Source organism: Periophthalmus magnuspinnatus, chromosome 10 (assembly GCF_009829125.3).
Source record: "Periophthalmus magnuspinnatus isolate fPerMag1 chromosome 10, fPerMag1.2.pri, whole genome shotgun sequence".
Taxonomy (NCBI): domain Eukaryota; kingdom Metazoa; phylum Chordata; class Actinopteri; order Gobiiformes; family Gobiidae; genus Periophthalmus; species Periophthalmus magnuspinnatus.
The window spans coordinates 2,766,180-2,788,586 of record NC_047135.1 but is presented as its reverse complement, the minus strand read 5'-3'; the positions used below and the strand labels follow the sequence as shown (position 1 = coordinate 2,788,586).

The window sequence follows — 22,407 nt, the reverse complement described above, 5'->3', positions numbered from 1 at the left end:
TTTTGTCATTTTGAGTGTTTTTTGTTAGTTTTTTGCTTTTTTATTATTTATTTATTATTATTTTATTATTTATTATTTTATTTTGAGTTCATTTTTAATTTTTTAATTTTTTTTTGTTATTTTTAATTTATTTTTTGTTTTTTGTGTCCTCTCTCTCTGTACCTGCTGCTGTCAGTCTCGTCATTTTGGTCTTAAATGTTCGTATTAACCCTCTACATGATCCTGGGGTTTTTATTTCGGCATTTTGTCCATAAATCAAGATATAAACATTAATAACAGACAAATCAGGCGCCGTTTTTACCTGAGGTCACTCCCACTAGCGTTAGCAACAGGTTTGATTGACAGCGTTGCTAAGCGTCCGCTCCCTGCTAAACCAGTGGTGTGGACGTTAAGCGGCGTTACCTTCAACAGCCTCGCTCCGGATTGGCTCTTTGGTTGCTATGATACTCGTGGTCGGAATTCCAAACATGAAACTCAGCTCTAAATTAGCCGCTGTAGCTGCTCTAGCCTCGATGAATTCGTCCCATCTCCATTTCGCTGTTTCTTTCTGCTCTCAGATCTTTGCACAAGGCCACGCCACTTCACGTTTCAGATTTACGCGCCCCCCTCCTCCTCACGTGGGAGCAGAGATTGTTTTGTTTCTAAGTGAGGCCCCATTGATCTTTTATTACACAGTTAAGTCAATATGGCGCTTTCATAAACAGCGGGAGATTAAACGAGACGCTTTGAAGGGTTTACGCGCCGGCCTGTGGTGAGAGCGCGGCTTCTGTGCTTCTAAGGACGTCTGTTTAGTAATAACAACGCAATTTAGGTTTGAAACTCAACAATCTGTGTATTGCAGCTGATGTCAACAACATTCCCCGGGGCTGTGATGCTAACTGTAGGCACTGCTCTGTCAGAAGCTGCATTAGACTTTAATTTGAGCACAGTCTGACCATAAAGAACTGTTTTTTTCTGAACTACAACAGGTGATTTGTGCTGTCAAACAAGTCCCTCTCGAATAACATTACAGTCACAAGCTAGCTAGCATTAGCCAACAGCTTTTTGGTTAGCCTAGCATTAGTTAGCCGTGTTTATAGAGGTTTAAGGAGCAGGGTTGTCGCAGGTTTTATACAGAATTTGACCCCACGGAGACAGGATTTTATGGATTTATTTAAAATTTCACATTTTTATATCGCACTTTTCCACCTTTAAATCACTCCAAAGCACTTTAGATGACACAACAACGCCGTCATTTGTGTGTAATATCGTTTAGCGTGAGAAAAACTGCCATTTTATATAACTGTGATAACCGCCAACAAATATAATCGCCATTAAATCACCAAAATGTGCAGAAAAAAATGACTTATCCACAGGGGAGTCAACGAAGGGGACAAAGGGGTCTGTTGTCGGGGGCCCCAGGGTCTTAGGGGGCCCAGAATTTGACCCTCTTCCTATTAATTTGTATTACAGTGGGACGTGTGAGGCTTATTTTTCTGTCGACAGCCCTGCGCATCCGTAATATTCTCTGTTAAAGTTATAATTATTCAGATCCATAACAATTTTAATTATTATCGTGACATAAACATTAATCGCAATCGTTAATTTGGCCGCACAAAACGTCAATATCGTCCCATGTCTAGCGGGTCAGTGGGTTGAGACGAGGATTTGAACCACCAAACGCCAGATCAGTGGACAAATGCTCTACCAACTGAGCCACAGGAGTCACCCTCAGCTGTGGCCCTGGTTTCCTGTTGGACCAGTTTGTGTACAAAGGTGTTCAAAAATCTGTAAGTGTAAAAAGTGTTGTACGTCTGCCCGTTCTCGTGTTCGCGTTGGCGCCGTTCGCTTTTGTTCCGCCTCATCACTTTCACCTGATACTTTAGATCTTTCGCCGACAATGGACGAGATCGTGTTTCGGTTCGTGTTATTCCCGCCGTCATCCGGGACTCGGCTCCAGACAAAACAGAGCAAATGTGGGACAGATGTTTTTGTGCATCGCTGACAAAACTACAGTTAATTAAGTCAGTTTGAGATTCAACATCGATCAAAAACGCTCATTATCGGCGACGACGCGGTTTGTTTTGACACAATAAACGGCGTTAATTACCTCATTTTCTGTCAGAGTTTTTGCGTGGAAATTGTCCAAGGGAATGAAAGTGTCTTAATTTGTCGGCTGCATTTGAAAAATACTTATGTCACTTCCGGCGCGACGAGGCCTGTCCCGTTTTCATGCGACCGACGAATGTTTCCTACGTTTCCATGGAGATCGGCCGTGAACGAAGCCTGCATCCGAGCAGACGTCACGCACTTCTGTATCCCATCATGCACCGCGTGTCACTTCTTCTACGGGAGAAACGAGGTCTATTTTCTTAAAGTTATGTAATACAAGCAAAAATTGTAAAAAAAAAAAAAAAAATCACCTATAACGTCATATCTGTCTATTGATATTCAAAGGCAAACTCCCCCTACTGGTGTAGTCGTGTCAGTGCAGTTTGGGTCACGATAGTTTAAAAATCTTTTGCCACGCCCCCTTTTTAGTCGACCAATCGATCAGAAAAACATCTTTAGTCAATCAAGTACTTCTTAAGTCGATTAAAGTTCTACGGCGACTAACTTTTTGAGTAAAACTACCAATATTTATGCAGGAGAATGTGTTTTTTGCTTCAAAGTTTGTTATTCATTGCTCCTACGTTTCAGATTAAACTCATGATTCACAAATTTAATCTGTTTCTATATAAATACGTTATTTCCTGGTACTTTTTCTGTATACGTTTTTTTATTTTTTCAGCTCCCCCTGCTGGTGTAGTCGTGTCAGTGCAGTTTGGGTCGCAATAGTTTAAAAATCTTTTGCCACGCCCCCTTTTTAGTCGACCAATTGAACGACAGCACGTCTTTAGTCGATTACAGTCCTACGGTGACTACGTTTTTGAGTAAAACTACCGATATTTTTGCAGGAAAATGTGTTTTTTGCCTGTTTTTTTCCTCAAATTCTGTTATTTATAGCTGCTACCAAACCCAACTCAAATCTGGTTTCGTTTCGTCCACATCTGACCCTCATTAGCGGCCTGTCTGTTTGGTCGCAACGTACTCGCCGGCCCAGACAAAAAGCGTCAACTGCTCTTGTTAGAAAACCACACGGGGAGGAGGAAACCGGAGCCCTACAGCGAGACGGGCCCACGGAGCTGTGAAAACGACTTTATAATATTACACAACCCCGTCTCACTCTCTCACACACCCTGAAGACAGAACACACACACACACACACACACGTTCGCACACACTCGCACACTCGCCCACTCGCCCTCGCCGTCGCAGACCGGGTTTAATGGGGCTGTCGTCTCCGGCCCGATGCTGGGGACTCGCGGTCGGTTGTTTTGTCTCCGTCTCCGTGTTGTTTTGCTCAAAATGAGTTCTCCACTGATCATGCCATTATTTTCTCATCAGCGCAAATTGGCTCAGCGCTGCGCAGAGACGAACGCTTTGCCTCGCAGCCATGTGTGAAGAAAACACCCTCCCCTCAAACCTCCAAGAAGAAGAAGAAGAAGAAGAAGAAGAAGAAGAAGCAGTTTAAACGCCTCATGTTACGCTCGTCTCTGATCTGTGTCATTAAAATGCAGTTTCCTCATCACAAACAGACCTGGAGTTGTGTTTTTTTGTTTCATTCACACACGTTTCACACACAAACAAACCTGCGTATTTAGGCTGAGTTCTTCTCTCAAACCGAAAACGCTCCGTTCCACCTTGTGATGTCATCGTGTGGCGATACAGGAAGTGCTCCGCTGTGTTTTTAAACTCCACACACCTTCATTTCTAGAATCATTTGGATCATTTCAGCTTCTGGAATTGCGAAACTTTGTGGAACTAAAGGTAAAAAACGTTGCTGTTAACTTGGAAAACTACCACTTCATGACATCACAAGGTGGAACAGAGCGTTTTTTGAGCTTTGGAAATGTTACAGACTAATAATAAAGTGTGACTCAAGCATGTGAATGAAACAAAACACAACTCCAGGCCTGTTTTTGAGGAGGTAACGACATTAGAACATGACTTAAAGCTACAAGAGTCAGTTTTGTGTCATATAAAACCTTTGAAAGAGTTTAAAAATGGAAGAATCTCATACAGTGACCTAATCAAATTGGACAATAAGACAATATTTACATTTACAATCAACTGACCAATGTCTTTTTCGTCTCATTTGTTCAGTCTCTGTTGGTCAGCGAAACGTCCAGAAGGTTCGGCCGGTTGTTTTTGGTTGATTTGAGACTCTATTTTCTGCTGTAGGTCGAGTGAGTCTTATATTTCTTTGTATTTGTTCAACTAATAATTTTATTTAGATGAAAAGGATTTCTATGGGACAACAGCAGAAAGGGAACATTAGTGTGTGAGTTAATTGAAAATGTGTTTATCTGTAAAAAAAAAAAAATTAATTAAACTCACAATTCACAGGTTTAATCTTTATATCTATCTGTCCTTAACTCTTCTGTCCCCCTTGTGTCCACAGTGTGTAACTGCGACCTGGCGCGCTCCGGTTTCTTCCAGAAGAAGGGCGAGTACATCTGCACGGCGGACTACCAGCGTCTGTACGGGACGCGCTGTGACCGCTGCGACGGCTTCATCACCGGAGAGGTCGTGTCTGCCCTGGGACGAACCTACCACCCCAAGTGCTTCGTCTGTAGCGTCTGCAGGTAAACGCCAAAGCGTACGCCAAAATGTACGTCAAAAGATACGACAAAACGTACGACAAAATGTACGACAAAACATACGACAAAACATACGACAAAATGTACGACAAAACATACGACAAAGCATACGGCAAAACATACGACAAAACATACGACAAAACATACGACAAAACATACGACAAAATGTACGACAAAACATACGACAAAGCATACGGCAAAACATACGACAAAACATACGATAAAACATACGACAAAATGTACGACAAAACATACGACAAAGCATACGGCAAAACATACGACAAAGCATACGACAAAGCATACGACAAAACATACGACAAAGCATACGACAAAACATACGACAAAACACGACAAAACATACGACAAAACACGACAAAACATACGACAAAAGATACGCCAAGTGCTTCGTCTGTAGCGTCTGCAGGTAAACGCCAAAACGTACGCCAAAATGTACGTCAAAAGATACGACAAAACATACGACAAAATGTACGACAAAACATACGACAAAACATACGCCAAAACATACGACAAAACATATAACAAAACATACGATAAAACATACGACAAAATGTACGACAAAACATACGACAAAGCATACGACAAAGCATACGGCAAAACATACGACAAAGCATACGACAAAGCATACGGCAAAACATATGACAAAACACGACAAAACATACGACAAAAGATACGCCAAGTGCTTCGTCTGTAGCGTCTGCAGGTAAACGCCAAAATGTACGCCAAAACATATGACAAAACACACGCCAAAAGATACTACAAAACATACGACAAAAAACCTGTTGCTAACGGGAGCAGTCTCGGGGAAAGAAGTCGTCTGATTTGTCTGTTATTAATGTTCATATCTTGATTTACAGACACAATAGTGAAATAAAAACCCCAGGATCATGTAGAGGGTTAATACGAACATTTAAGACCAAAATGAGTCTGAAGCAGCAGGTACAGAGAGAGGACACAGTTTTCTAAAAGTGAATTGAATCCAGAGTAAATGGAGCTGGAAGTGCGCCCATGATCACTTCCTGTTTGGAGCATGGCAGCTAGCAGGTTAGCTATGTCCATTTACATCAGGGGTGTCCAAACTTCTGTCACAAAGTCCTTTATACTGAAACAACACTGAGACATTTTACCTTTAATACGACTTGGAAGATTATTTTTAGGTCTGTTTCTCAATGCAATGTGATGTTATTCAGGTTATAGAGGTAGGATCTCTTCAGTTTGCAGTAAAAAATACTTCCTGATCAATTGGGCCAGTTAAGGAGGAGGCGTGAGGGCTGAAAAAAATTGTTCTGAGGGCCGCATTTTGCCCCTGGGCCGTAGTTTGGATGGCCCTGATTTACATATACAGTCTATGTGCTGATCAAAAAACTGTACTTTTTCCCACTCTCATTGGAAAATAAGACATTTCTGTAGTATTCATGACACAACGAGAAGTTTTTCAGTTTTGAGACTCTTTTGTAACTGTCTATAATCCATTCCCTGTGGACTCCTTCATCTGACAGCTCTGTGTAATTGAGAACAAGGGATTAATTGTGAAAGTGAATGAAAGAATATCTTGTTTAGTATGTATCTTTTGTGAGTCATGGCTCTGCCTCATGATCACGCTGCACTGCTCAAACTGACGCAACAACGTAGAAATAAAAACTCTCCCCTGCAGCTCGTTGTACTCACATTAAAGACCCCGTACCTGCCCGACTCCGGTGTGGCGTTCGTTAATGCCACACACGGCGTTGTCACCTGATTACCTGTGCTTTTGTTTGTTCTGTGCAGAGAGCGCAGAGGAGTTTCACGCTGTTAGCCTGAGTAAAACTAGGCCATCTCTCCTCTGACCTCCACACGAGCTCTTTCTCAACAAACTAAGACTCCCCCGGTGAACACGCATTTACATTTTGACTTAGCTGTTTGCAAATAATATTTAAAACCACAGACTGTCTTGATTTACAGACACAATAGCAAAATAAAAATCATGTAGAGCGGGTTAATACGAACATTTAAAATCAAAGTGACGAGTCTGATTTAATTAATCGATAGTAAAACTGGTATTGAAACTAGATCGATCCTCTGTCTGCACTGTATTGGTCCTCCGTCTGCGCTCTATGTGTCCTCCGTCTGCGCTCTGTGTGTCCTCCGTCTGCGCTCTATGTGTCCTCCGTCTGCGCTCTGTGTCCTCTGTCTGCGCTTTATGTGTCCTCTGTCTGCGCTCTCTGGGTCCTCTGTCTGCGCTCTGTGTGTCCTCCGTCTGCGCTGTGTGTCCTCCGTCTGCGCTCTATGTGTCCTCCGTCTGCGCTCTATGTGTCCTCCGTCTGCGCTCTCTGGGTCCTCTGTCTGCGCTCTCTGGGTCCTCTGTCTGCGCTCTGTGTGTCCTCCGTCTGCGCTGTGTGTCCTCCGTCTGCGCTCTATGTGTCCTCCGTCTGCGCTCTATGTGTCCTCCGTCTGCGCTCTATGTGTCCTCCGTCTGCGCTCTATGTGTCCTCCGTCTGCGCTCGATGTGTCCTCTGTCTGCGCTCTCTGTGTCCTCTGTCTGCGCTTTATGAGTCCTCTGTCTGCGCTCTCTGGGTCCTCTGTCTGCGCTCTCTGGGTCCTCTGTCTGCGCTCTGTGTCCTCTGTCTGCGCTTTATGAGTCCTCTGTCTGCGCTCTCTGGGTCCTCTGTCTGCGCTCTCTGGGTCCTCCGTCTGCGCTCTATGTGTCCTCCGTCTGTGCTCTATGTGTCCTCCGTCTGCGCTCTATGTGTCCTCTGTCTGCGCTCTATGTGTCCTCTGTCTGCGCTCTATGTGTCCTCCGTCTGCGCTCTATGTGTCCTCCGTCTGCGCTCTATGTGTCCTCCGTCTGCGCTCTATGTGTCCTCTGTCTGCGCTCTATGTGTCCTCTGTCTGCGCTCTATGTGTCCTCCGTCTGCGCTCTGTGACTCAGCTGTTTTATTGTTCTTTTCCTCTGTATAGTTTTATCTGTATATATATTTATTATATTATATATTTATATATTTATTTTTTGTTGACTTTTATTTTAAGCACTTTGGTTCAGCTCAAGTTGTGCATAAATATAGAATAAATAATGGAACTTTCCTGAACAGTGAAAGAACCAACCGGACATTTTAAATAAAGTGCTTTCGTTTTTGTTCAAATTTACATCAGAATCAGTTTTATTCCCATTGTCAATGAACAAAATTAAACAAAGCATCATGATATAAACTATGACAAAATAAAATAAAGGCATGTAATAAAATAAGGTGAATAACAATAGCATTTATACAGTCGTTTTATATCTGTACATCTTTGTTCCATCACTGAGATAATGTCGTTTTCTTTGCATCAAAATCAGTCCGAGTCCTGATGAGGTCGGCTTTTCCTGCTGATGTTCCCAAAATGAGATGGTGATCAAAGAACGAGGGGCCTAAGCTCAGGCTAAAAATAACTTGTCAAGACTGGCCGGTTATACAAAAAACATTCACTATTTAAACAAGCGAAGATTTTTCAAACAGATCGTGACCATAAACTGTAAAGACGTGGACTGAGTGAGTGACGTCTTCCTGAAATCTGGGCTCGTTTCTTTTGACTTTCTCATGACGTTACACAAAGACGCAGTGTGTTTCAGGTGTGTCTTCCACAGGTGTGTCGCTAATTAACTCACATGTTGTCAATAAACCAATTAGAAGCTTCCAAAGACATGACATCATCACAAATTGTTTAAAGGCAAGTAATCTTAATGTATGTACCGTATATTCCGGACTATAAATTGCAGTTTTTTTCGTAGTTTGGCCGGAGTTGCGACTTATACTCCAGAAAATACGGTACTTTTTTTCATGTGATACTTTTACTTTTACTTGAGTAACTGTTTACCTCTGTACCTGTACTTTTACTTTACAAAATTGAGGACTTCATGACGTGTTATTTTTATTTATTTTTCAAGTTCAAGTTTTTTTGGCTTTGAGCAAAACAAACATAAAGCAAAAAATAAAAAATAAGATATAGAATAACACTTATACAAAATACTTTTACAGTATTTTCCGGACTATAAGTCACACTTTTTTTTCATAGTTTGTCCGGGGTGCGACTTATACTCAGGAGCGACTTATACTCAGGAGCGACTTATACTCCAGTGCGACTTATACTCAGGAGCGACTTATACTCCAGTGCGACTTATACTCAAGAGCGACTTATACTCAGGAGCGACTTATACTCCAGTGCGACTTATACTCAGGAGCGACTTATACTCCAGTGCGACTTATACTCAAGAGCGATTTATACTCCAGTGCGACTTATACTCAGGAGCGACTTATACTCCAGTGCGACTTATACTCAGGAGCGACTTATACTCCAGTGCGACTTATACTCAAGAGCGACTTATACTCCAGTGCGACTTATACTCAGGAGCGACTTATACTCCAGTGCGACTTATACTCAGGAGCGACTTATACTCCAGAAAATACAGTAAACTTCTGACTTTGAAGAAATTGTCTAATAATAATAATAATCCTTCATTATTCTGCATTAGCAAATAGAAATCATTTTGTTAATCGTAATTGACCTAAAACAGGGAAAGTTTAGTTTCATTTCATGTCAGACAGTGAAAATAAAAGCGTGTGTGTGTTTATGTAGTGTATGTAAACTTCTGTAATCGGGGCTATTTAATTTTCTGTGTAACTAACAACAACAGGATTTAAACTGCAGTAAATGTTTCGTCTTAACACAGATGGTTTAGTCTCATTCTCCTGGAGACTCATTGTCACTGAAAAACTGCAAAATTTAGCAACGAGCCAACGAAGTTCACAGCGGCGCAAACAATTACATGTACAACTGTTAAACTTTTACGCCCCACCTCCAGCTCCGTCTGAGAGAAGTCAAGTTTTCTCTAAAATCTCTTAAAATATTACAACTAAATTACTTGATATTTTAAAGTGCACATATTACGCTGTTTTCTGATCTGTTCTAATCTTGTTTCCTCGTCACAAACAGACCTGGAGTTGTGTTTTTTGTTTCATTCGCACACAAAAACCTGCATATTTACGCTGAGTTCATCTCTCAAACTGAAAACACTCTGTTCCACCTTGTGATGTCATCATGTGGTAATACAGGAAGTGCTCCGCTGTGTTTTAAACTCCACACACCTTCATTTCTAGAATCATTTGGATCATTTCAGTCGTGGAATTGCCAATTTTCTACTGAACTAAAGGTAAAAGAAGCTGTTAACGTGAAAACTACCACTTGATGACATCACAAGGTGGAACAGAGTGTTTTGAGGATTGAAGATGTAACAGACTAATAATAAAGTGTGACTCAAACATGTGTGAATGAAACAAAACACAACTCCAGGAAACATTAGAACCAACCAAGTTCAACATCTACAACACACAGCCCTGTAGATTTAAGCCGAGTTCTTCTCTCAGACTGAAAACACTCTGTTCCACCTTGTGATGTCATCGTGTGGTGATACAGGAAGTGCTCCACTGTGTTTTAAACTCCACACACCTTCATTTCTAGAATCATTTGGATCATTTCAGCCGTGGAATTGCCAATTTTCTACTGAACTAAAGGTAAAAAAAGGTCAGTGTTAACGTGAAAACTACCACTTCATGACATCACAAGGTGGAACAGAGCATTTTGAGCTTAGACTGATAATAAAGCGTGACTCAAACATGTGTGAATGAAACAAAACACAACTCCAGGTCTGTTTTTGAGGAGGAAAACTACATTATATTACTCGCCTGCTCACTAACAGTCACATGACCACACCCCCTGTCCTGTCTTTGCACTTTGCACTTTTAAAATTGTGATGTTTGTTTTTAATCCACTCCAATCTCACTCTGACCTGCCTCCGTTTAAAGCCAAACTTCAAACTTATTTATTTAGAACGACTTTTAACACTTAGCCCTGTGACTCTTTGTTTATTTTACTGGTGTAACGTGTCTGTTGATTTGTATGATGTTTATGGTTTTTAATCGTGTTTTTAACGTTGTGCAGCACTTTGGGTAGCTTTGGTTGTTGGAAGGTGCTATAGAAATAAAGTTTGATCGATTCATTGATTGATTATATTGGCTCCAACAGTTGAATTCTGTTGTCGCGTCCTTGGGCAAGACACTAAACCCACCTTCACCCCCAGTGTCTGTTTGACCTTATCCTTCCAAAGTAAAAACAGACATTTGTTGAAAAGCCTGAGTGAACGTGTCTCTGCTCGTGCTGTGTCACTAACAGCTCCTGACAAGGCAAAGATCCGATGCTCGTCTGATCTTTAGTCGTTGTGAAAGACTCAACCCGAACCAAACCAAGTGAAAAAAGATGGAAATGTTCTTATCATTTCTGCTCATTTTGACTTCACCTCTGTTTCCCCGATTTCGTCATACAGTCGTCCCTCGCTATATCGCGGTTCATCTTTCACCGACAGAATGTGTTCAGACAAATTTACATAAATGTTGGATCACAGTGTGACTCTGAAGTGCTGTATGCTGCGTGTGAAAAGTGTATAAAGTGTGTGGTGAGGGGTTTTACAGCCAAAAACATAGAAAATAATTATAAAAAATAAAGCTAATACTTCGCTTTTAACCATGTTCTAGTTGTTTCCTTTCCATTTACGCTCTTGAATTTGTATTTGGAGTGATTCATGTTTGACTAATCTTTAATTGCTTATTTTCAAGACGCCATTTTGTCGCCCACTGTGACGTTCTTAATTGGTGATACTCGTCGGATTCGGCAGCGTCGCGTCGTAAATGTCCCAGTCCAGAAATATTGTATCTGAGGTCAAATGAGTCCCGTGAAAACTCACCCTGCTGTTTGTGTTTAGTTTTAAGATTCATTCACATTGTTTTGTGCCATTTACAAGTTTTAACCATAGACCGCAGCTAATCTAGTTGGACATAGCTAACCTGCTAGCTGCCGCAATCCCAATATAAAGTGATCATGCACACGCTTCCAGCTCCATCGACTCTGCCTCCAGTTCACTTTCTTTTTAAAAACTGTGTCCTCTCTGTAACTGCTGCTGTCAGACTCGTCATTTTCTTAATGTTCATCTTAAATGTTCGTATTAACCCGCTCTACGTTATCCTGGGGTTTATTTATTTATTTTTTTTAAGTTATTTTGAGTTTATTTAGATTTCTTTTTTTTATTATTTTGAGTTTATTTAGATTTATTTACTTATTTATTTTTTGTTATTTAATTTTGTTTTTTTGTTTTTTTTTAGTTATTTTGAGTTTTGTTTTTTGGGTTTTTTTTTTTAGTTATTTTGAGTTTATTTAGATTTCTTTTTTTATTATTTTGAGTTTATTTAGATTTATTTACTTATTTATTTTTTGTTATTTATTTTTGTTTTTTGGTTATTTTGAGGGTTTTTTTTAAGTTATTTTGAGTTTAATTAGATTTTTTTGGGATTATTTAAAGGGTTTTTTTGTTATTTTGAGGGTTTTTTATATAGTTATTTTGAGTTTATTTTTATTTATTTTTTATTTTATATATTTATTGTTATCTACATGATCCTGGGGTTTTTATTTCACTATTGTGTCTGTAAATCAAGATATGAACATTAATAACAGACAAATCAGGCGTCTTCTTTCCTCGAGGTCACTCCTGTTAGCGTTAGCAACAGGTTTGATTGACAGCGTTGCTAAGCGCCCGCTCCCTGTTAAACCAGCGGTGCAGGCGGGAAGAGGCGTTACCTTCAACAGCCTCGCTCTGGATTGGCTCTTTGGTTGCTATGATACTTCTCCCTGGTATTTAGTACTTCCTAAACAGGATCTCTTGATGTTTTATTGTTCTTTTTGTGTTTGGTGTTATCTGTATATTATTTGCTTCGTTGACTTTTATATGAGGCACTTTGGTTCAGCTCTTGTTGCTTTAAACGTAGAAAAACTGTAGAAATAAAACTGAATGACACTGAACTGAACTGAAAACAGGCACATTTTTATATTGTTAAAATATTGTCTGATTATGTCTGTGTAATCCCTCAGTCGTCCAGGATCGATCCATAGCAAAAGACGAAGACGGAGATGTTTAGCTGCTCAGAACTGAAGAAGCGACTTGGACGAGCAGCCAAACGTCTTCACTCCTACAACCATTTGTCCAGTTGACAGATTTAAACTTTTTGCTATTGTCTGATTTTGCTATTTTATGATTTTTAAGAATTGAAAATCTCGATGTATATTTGTCTCAGCATCGTCCAGCCCTCGTCCGGCGCTCGTCCCTCGTCCCGTTCCCTCCCTGTTCCTCGTCTCTGTCCATATTCCCTGTGCTGGTGCTGAGTGTGATCTCGGCTGGAGACCGGAGCCTCCCTCTGGGTCGGGCGATGGGGGAGGAGAGGGATTATTTACGTCTACGTCGGGCCTTTTAACTCCACGTTCGCTCTCGCACGCTCCTCCAGCATCGTGTGATCAGCTTCGTGTCACAGACGTGTTTTGAGCTGTCAGGTTCAGTTCACGCTGCGTCTGAGTGTTTTGTGCAGATTTTTATTTTTTTTTAAGTGTTTATATGACACTATTCTCTGATCTGTTATTATAATGTTTCCTCGTCACAAACAGACCTGGAGTTGTGCTGTTTTGTTTCATTCACACATTCACAAACCCTGTATATTTAGGCTGAGTTCTTCTTCTCTCAAACTGAAAACGCTCTGTTCCACCTTGTGATGTCATCGTGTGGTGAAACAGGAAGTGCTCCACTGTGTTTTTAAACTCCGAGTAATTAGTTATAATTCTAATTCCCAGATAAAGCAACAATTTAGTAGAAAAAATAAATAAAATCCTGTAAAAGCAGAGGTAATAATAATAATAATAATAATATCAATAATAATAATAATAATAATAATAATAATAATGCATTTTATTTATAATCGCCTTTCAAAACACCCAAGGACACTGAACAAGACAAAAATCAGATAAAAACATGCAAATACAATAAAACATGACAAAAAACTGATTGATAAAAGACGTGTGATCAGTTACGAGAGACAGGACAGACTGAACAGGTGAGTTTTGAGTCTGGATTTGAAGAGTGGAAGAGAGTCTAAGGTGCGGAGATCAGGAGGGAGAGAGTTCCAGAGCTGAGGGGCCGGGGCAGAGCGTCTGAAGGCCCCGATCCCCACGGTCACACGTCGGGCAGAGGGTACAGTGAGCTGGAGAGAGGAGGAGGAGGAGCGATGTGGAGGTCAGATATGTATGAAGGGGCGAGGTTTGTGTGTGGCTTTGAAGGAGATAATTAGTATTTTGAAGTTAATTCTCTGTTTTACGGGGAGCCAGGGGAGTTGTTGCAGGACGGGGCTGATGCGGTGGACAGTCGGGGTCCGTGTTATGACCCGGGGGTATGAAGAGATATTAGATTAAATCCAGTAGCGTGAGCAGAAGGCTGTGTCCACTGTCATATCGCTGACATCTTTTTTATCGATCTGTAAACTCCAGTCGCACATGTTACTCCCGCTGTCGTCGTCTGTTTGTTCTCTCGTCACAAAGAGTCGGCAAATAACAACGTCCATCCGTTTTCTTCCTCTTATCCGGGGCAGGGTCGTGGGGGCATCAGTCTAAGCAGGGACTCCCAGACTTTCCCCCAACCCCAGACGCTGTTCCCAGGCCAAATCTTTTCGTTTCGGTCATTACCCAGAGCTCATGACCGTAGGTGAGTGTAGAAACGTAAACTGACCTGTAAATCGAGAGCTTCGCCTTTGGACTCAGCTCCTTCTTCAACCACAATGGACCGATACAGCGACCGCATCACCGCAGACGCTGATCCAACTGTCAGTCTCACGCTCCGTCCTCCCCTCACTCGTGAACAAGACCCCGAGATACTTGAACTCCTCCACTTGGGGCAGAGACTCTCCACCCACTCCCCCAAATAACAACGTTTATCCATAAAATCCACAAGAATCTGCGCTAAACCAACGAAACACCAGGAAAGTCTTTACGTCTGCCTAGCGCTGCTTCTGATCGGTCACGTTTACAGTCGAGTTTTAGCTGATCGCTGTCTTTAATCCCTCGTCTCGGTTTTGTTTACGTCCCAAAACGAAGGGAAAACTCTGCAGTTCCTTTGAATAACACGAGAACCGAGTCTGATCCGTGACCTGCTGAGACTGTTACACTGACAGTAGTTTAATTACTCGTTACTAGTAAAAAATAACAGTTTTTTGAGGAGGAAACAGCATTAGAACATGACTTAAAGCTACGAGAGTCCATTTTGTGTGATATAAAACCTTTAAAATCCACAAACACATTCTCAGTTGGATCCAGGCTTCACTTTGCGTCTTTAAAAAGAACAGATTTTTTTAGATTGTACATTTTATTCATTACAAACTGCAGCATTTATTTAAACAAACATAACAACAGAAACATGCCCTTTGACCTGTTCGGTGACATTCCAGTGTAGCAACAGGTTTTTATTTTTGAACATTCATTTGGGAAGAACCTGGAGTCTGATTTTCACATAATCATGACTCAGACGTAAGAATCGAGCCTCATGAATCACTCAAAGACGACGGTGAGTCAGACTCTGATGAGACGAAGACGTTTAACCTGGTTTAAACAGAAAAGTCAGTGTTTGGGCTGAAAGTACATTTTTAACATGGTTTGGCAGGTCAAGAAAACTACCACTTGATGACATCACAAGGTGGAACAGAGCGTTTTGAGGTTTGTAGATGTTACAGACTAATAATAAAGTGTGACTCAAACATGTGTGAATGAAACAAAAGACAATTCCAGGTCTGTTTTTGAGGATCTTTAAAGGCCACAAACATATTCCCAGTTTGAACCAGGTTTCTGAGTACGCCAAGTGCTTCTTCTTCTTCTCAAGCTTCCATCGACTCTGGCTCCGATTCACTTTCTATTGAAAAACTGTGTCCTCTCTCTGTCTCTGCTGCTGTCAGACTCGTCATTTTGGTCTTAAATGTTCGTATTAACCCTCTACATGATCCTGGGGTTAATTTTTTTTTCTTTTGTTTTAAGTTATTATTATTATTATTATTATTATTATTATTATTATTATTATTATTATTTTGTTATTTTAAGTTTTTTGTTAGTTTTTTTATTTATTTATTTACTTTTTTATTATTTTGTGTTTATTTTGATTTTTTTTCTGTTATTTTAAGTTTAGTTTTTTTGTCATTTTGAGGGTTTTTTGTTTTAGTTTTTTTGTTTTTTGTTATTTTGAGTTTATTTTGATTTTTTTTTTTTTTTTTTTTTTTTTTTTTTGGTTAATTTAAGCTTAGTTTTTGTCTTTTTGAGAAACTATGTCCTCTCTCTGTACCTGCTGCTGTCAGACTCATTTTGGTCTTAAATGTTCGTATTAACCCTCTACATGATCCTGGGGTTTTTATTTCACTTTTGTGTCTGTAAATCAAGATATGAACATTAATAACAGACAAATCAGGCGCCTTCTTTCCCTGACGTCGCTCCTGCTACCGTTAACAACAGGTTTAATTGACAGCGTTGCTAAGCGTCCACTCCCTGCTAAACCAGCTATGTTGGGCAGGAAACGGCATTAACTTCCACAGCCTCGCTCCTGATTGGCTCTTTGGTTGCTATGATACTCGTGGTCGAATTCCAAACATGAAATTCTTCTCCAAATTAGCTGTTATACCTGCTCTAGCCTCGATGAGCTTCATTTGACTGGAGCTGAAGCTGTGGGTGACGTCAAACTCACTTAGTCACTTCTTTACACAGTCTGTGCTTGGTCTGGATAAAAGCAGTGGAACAGAAGTGTTAAAGGTTTAGCAGAAAAGTGCAGATAAAAGTCGGGCGGATCACACAGCGGCGTTAGCATCAGTATGCACTCTGCACTCTGCACACAGCCCGGCCGCGCTAATACGTTTCTTTCTCAGGGCCGGAGCCAGCGTTTCTTTCACGAGTCTTTGGCAGCGTCGTGTTATGGACTCTTTAATCACAAGAGCCGTCTCCGTCCCATTAAGACGTCCCCGCTGTTTAAATATGAGTCCCCAGGTTCACGGAGCAACTCGGGAAACGTTTGTCAGCAACAACACAGCTCATTCTCTGAAACCAGTGAATGTGCAAAGAACTGCGGCGTAAACATCGACTCTGTTACTTAAGCAAAAGTGTTAAAGTACCTGTTTAAAAATGGACTTAAAGAGTAAAAAGTGCGAGTATTTCATGCAGATTTTGAGTCTTACAAAGCTTCAAATGTGATTTTTACAAAGATTTGAGCTGAATTTTGTATCTGTTTTAAAATGTACTTAAAGATACACTGTGTAACTTTTCTGATGGAGGACCTGCCATCTGCTTGTCTCCATGGTGACGTTATTGCTATGCCTGGGATGTTCTACAGTATGGCATTAGACAAATATATCTTGTATTTATTCAAGTACGTGTTTTTTTTATTTCTCAAAACTACCGCAAAAAACATGCATTATTTCCATGAGTGGGCCCACCTCTCCACAGATCTGACCTGTAGCTTGGCCTGGTGATGTGGCCTGCTTGCCTCCATGGAGATAGTTAGATTAAATGCCATATTGTAGAACATTCCAGGAAAAAAACAGTCACATGTATACGGAGTTAAGCTGGTGGCAAACCCTCTACCGAAATGTAAATACACCTTTAAGTAAAGTACAGATACCTACAACTGCAGTACTTTACTACTTTTACTTGATAACGTTACACCACTGGTAAACATAAAGACGTCCGAACACACAGACGTCCTACTGGAGTTGGCTCGTTGCCTCGTTCTCCATTAAAGCCGAGGAACACTTTATTTACTGGGGGTCGCCGTCGTCCACTCAGAGGAAATGACTGTATTTTATGGCACAAATGGATTACTTTATCGATTTGCTGCCTAAGAATATTATGAATGCTGCATTTTAAAAAGGAAGGAATTTCGCTTCATTCCAGTCCTGTTTTCATTCTGTGTAGTTTCAAAAAGGAATCTAAACTTCCCTAAAAAAAATCCTTAAACATTCCCTTAAAATTACCTAAATATTCCCTAAAAATGCTGTAGAAAATCACTGAAAAAAAAATCTCTAAACATGTCCTAAAAATTATCAAAAAATTCTCCAAACATTCCTTAAAAATTCCCTAAACATTTCCTAAAAAATCCCCCCAAATTCCCTAAACATTCCATAAAGATTCCCAAAAATTTCCTAAATATTCTCTAAAAAATTCCCTTAACATTCCCTAAAAAAAATCCCTTAACATTCCCTAAAAATTCCCTAAACATTCCCTAAAAGTTCTCAAAACATTCCCTAAAAATTCCCTGAACATTCCCTAAAAATTCCCTAAACATTCCCAAAAATGTCCTAAATATTCTCTAAAAATTCCCTTAACATTCCCTAAAAATTCCCTTAACATTCCCCAAAAAATCCCTAAACATTCCCTAAAAGTTCTCAAAACATTCCCTGAAAATTCCCTAAACATTCCCTAAAAATCCCTAAACGTTCCCAAAAATGTTCTAAATATTCTCTAAAAATTCGCTAAACATTCCTTAAAAATTTCTTAAACATTCCCTAAAAAATCCCTAAGAATTCCCTAAATATTCCTTAAACATTCCCAAATATTCCCTAAAAATTCCCTTAACATATCCCTGCAACAGTACTGAGCCGTGTTGGTCATGTGGGATCATTTTTCCTGCTGTCTGTTTTATGGGCGTGGATTACTCTGTGTAATTATGTGATGCCGTTTAATGTGTTTATATTGATTGTATTTTTATGTGTTGTGTTTCTTGTGTTCAGTGCTGTATAAAAAAAAAACACACACACACTAACCCATTTATTCTGTCCATTTTGCTAATCACCTTTATCTCTCTCTCTCTGCAGTAAGCCGTTTCCGATCGGGGACAGAGTGACGTTCAGCGGGAAGGACTGTGTTTGCCAGCAGTGCTCCGTCAGACTCGTCAAACCGAACGAACCCATCAAGATCCACGGGCCCAGTCGTAAGTCCACACAGGCTTCTGCCCGCTTCACTTTGTCCACCAGCTTCAGTGAACTTAAACCAGCCCTATTGTGTCTCTATATCGTTATAATCTTTCATAATTTACACATTTTAAGTCGCAATATTCAACTAAAACGACTTAATAAAAGAAACGAGTCCGCTGACCAGTGGGGCCGTAAACGTCATCACGACAAAATATTATTACTCAAGTATTTCGAAAGGTTAGATCACAAAAATGAGGTCGTTTTCACACAGCGTCAAGCAAAAGAGCAAACCCAACAGTCTCACTCTGGACCGCAGTCAATGGGCAGTCCGAGAACGCTTGAAACAGGAAGTCTTAAAGCAGCTCCGCCCACTCTGGAGCCAGGTGAGTGCGACCCACAGGTGAGTCTAGGTCTGCTCAGATGATCTCAGGTCTGTCTATGTCGTTCCAAAAGCTTTTTCTCCTCCTCCATGTACATTCCCCACGGTGTATTTAGCCACAGGTGAAAGAAAAACCCTCCACGTACAGGATAAGTTAGCGTTTGCGTGCGCGTTCTGTCGCTTGAAGCTCGTTGTCGTGAAATAAGTTCTTTGATCCACTGACGGACTCGCACGTGGCTCATGATATTTGCCGCTAACGTGTGAAAAACACCTAAAACGCGAATGTTCAAATCATTTACTGTGCTCAACATAAACCGTTTTTCCTTGGAACTGTGGGAAGTGTCACCAAAACTCCAAAAATCCATCGTAAAAACTGTCAATAAATATGAATGTTTGTCCACGCAGGCCCCCGTAGCTCTGTGCATTTTTACTATTGAGAAAAGAAGAAGTCTCCGGGTTACAAATTTGAGATAAACCGTTTTTAATTTAAAGTCTGCACGTGTCTTCACTTCCGACCGAACTCCAGATATTCCAGGACTTCACTGTGTCCAAACACGGAAAAGGTCACTCCACCGTTTGTTTCTATTTGAACGATGTTTGTCTTAACTTAACCTATTGCAACTCTCCAGTCACTAGGGACCTGTCCACACTCCTCCCGTCGCTCCCGTCGCTCCTGTCAGGAAAGACAAACAGTTTTCCTCCATTTGAAAACCGCAGTGCAGTCCGTCTTCTCCTGCCGTCCTCACACATCCCGGGTGACTTCAGGAGTGATTCATGGAACGTTTGGCCGGAATCTGACTGCGTTTTTCAAATGACTGAACATTAGTTTAAAAGCCCCAGTGATGAAAAATATGATTTGTTTTTTATGTTAAACTCCAGCGGTGGATGAAGTACTCGGTTTTGTTAAGTAAAAGTACAGATACAGAGGTAAAAAGGTACTCAAGTAAAAGTAAAAGTATCAAAGGAAAAATCTACTTAAGTATCGTATTTTCTGGAGTATAAGTCGCACCCCCGGCCAAACTATGAAAAAAAATGCAACTTATAGACCGGAAAATATGGTAAAAGTATTTAAGTACCTGTTTTAACATGTACTTTAAGAGTAAAAAGCTAAAGTATTTCACATAAGCGTTAAGTGTTAAGTGAATTTTGGGTATTTATTTTTATTTTGCTCAAAGCCTAAAAAACTTGAACTCGAAAACAAAAAAATAAATAAAAATAACTCCTCATGAAGTACTAGATTTTGTTAAGTAAAAGTACAGATACAGAGGTAAAAAGTTACTCAAGTAAAAGTAAAATTATCACATGAAAAAATGTACTTAAGTACTGTATTTGCCAGAGTATAAATCGCACTCCCGGCCAAACTATGAAAAAAGTGCAACTTATAGTCTGGAAAATACGGTAAAAGTATTTCAGTACCTGTTTTAACATGTACTTTAAGAGTAAAAAGTGTTATTTAATTTCTTTTTTTTTTTTCTGAATTTTGTGTATTTATTTTTTGTTTTGTTCAAAGTAAAAAAAAAAACTTGAGCTCGAAAACAAAAAAAAGATAAAAAATAAAAATAACTCCTCATGAAGTACCCAGTTTTGTTAAGTAAAAGCACAAATAAAGAAGTAACAAGTATCACATGAAAAAATCTACTTAAGTACCATATTTTCTGGAGTATAAGTCGCACCAGCCAAAAGATGTATAATAATGAAGAAAAAACACATATATATCACATATAAATCGGATCTGAGTATAAGCCACACCCCTGGACAAACTATGAAAAAAAGTGCGACTTATATTAGTATTTAAGTTCCTGTTTTAACATGTAATTTAAGAGGAAAAAAAGTATTTCACACAAGTGTTGTTCTATTTCTTTTTTTAAAATTTTCTACATTTTTTGTATTTATTTTTGTTTTGCTTAAAGCCGAAAAAACTTGAACTCGAAAACTTTAGTCAGGATGTTTCCACGAACATGGCAAAAATAACCCCTCATGAAGTACTCAATTTTGTTAAGTAAAAGTACAAGTATCGCATGAAAAAATCTACTTAAGTGCCATATTTTTCCGTAGTATAAGTTGCACCAGCCAAAAAATGTATAAAAATGAAGAAAAAAAAAACATATAAGTTGCACTCCCGGACAAACTATGAAAAAAAATGTGATTTATAGACCAGAAAATACAGTAAAAGTATTAAAGTACCTGTTTTCACATGTACTTTAAAAGTAAAAAGTAAAAGTATTTCACACAAGTGTTGTTCTATTTCTTTTTTCTTTTTTTTTCTGAATTTTTTTGTATTTATTTTTGTTTTCCCAAAGCCGAAAAAACTTAATTTGGGATTTTTCCACGAACATGGTCAAAATAACCCCTGAAATCAGATGAAAAGTACTTTTTACTTTTCAGTCCTGTTCAAAAATGTAGTGAAGTAGAAAGTACAGATACTGCTCTCAATTGTGATGCAGTAAAAGTGAAAAGTACCACTGTAAAATGTACTTAAGTAAAGTACACATAACTAAAAATGTTACTTAAGTCCAGTACGTTCCCTTCCATCGCTGAAACGCCCTCGATCACATTTGAGACGTGATAAATGTCGGTTTGTTCGTCTCATTTCCGTAAAACTTCACACGTCAGCGTTACAGGCCGCAGTCGGACGTATAGATCACGCTCCAGGTTTGTCGCAGTGTTTCATCTCATTTACTTTTACAGTCGAATTGAAGACTTAGATTTAATTAAAGTTGAGAATCAAACATGTCCGACGGGCAGCAGAGCCTGGACACGAGCCAGAGGAAAAAAGAGACGCTCATCAGCAACTTTTAATCTGGCAACACTGTGGTGGGAACGTGTTTATGATTCACAGTGTGGATAACAGCCAGCATGCTAGCTCACGCGCTCAAAGCTAACAGTTACTTTGATTAAAATTGGAAAACAAAGAGAAAAAGCAAAGATTAAAATTCAGATTGATTAAAATAAAGATGACCCGAGTGTTTTTATATGTAGAATACTTCGGTTTGTTCAGTTTGTGGTGTTGTTTTTATATCTGTTAAGTCTCAAAGTTAGCATTAGCGTTAGCATTAGCGTTAGCATTAGCGTTAGCATTGAGACACAAACATGTCTCTTTCTGATTCAGTTGTTTCTGTTGAACAAAATTCAGCTCAAATCTTTATCAAAATCACCACATTTGAAGCTTTAAAACACTCAAAATCTGTGCGAAATACTTCTAGTTTTTACTCTTTAAGTACATTTTTAAACGGGTACTTTACTACTTTTACTTAAGTAGATTTTTTCACGTGATACTTTTACATGAGTTTTTCTTTTTCGTTCTGTACTTTTACTTAAGTAACAAAATTGAGTACTTCTCCCACCACTGAGTAGTAGCAGTAATAGTCGCAGTAGTTGATAGTAGTAGTAGTAGTAGTAGTAGTAGTAGTAGTAGTAGTAGTAGTAGTAGTTTGTAGAAACAGTAGTAGTAGTAGTAGCTGGTAGTACTATTAGTAATAATAGTAATAGTAGCTGGTAGTAGTAGTAG

At 39.6% G+C, this 22,407-nt stretch overlaps 1 protein-coding gene across 2 annotated transcripts in view; it reads left to right on the top strand.

The window, feature by feature from the left end:
- Positions 1 to 22,407, top strand: part of ablim3 (actin binding LIM protein family, member 3) — a 112,822-nt gene that overhangs the window by 44,575 nt on the left and 45,840 nt on the right. For both annotated transcript variants that reach the window (XM_055224644.1, XM_055224643.1), the window contains exons 3-4: positions 4,484 to 4,667; positions 18,422 to 18,537. In XM_055224644.1, coding sequence (XP_055080619.1) covers positions 4,484 to 4,667; positions 18,422 to 18,537 — 300 coding nt within the window. The remainder of the gene's footprint in view (positions 1 to 4,483; positions 4,668 to 18,421; positions 18,538 to 22,407) is intronic.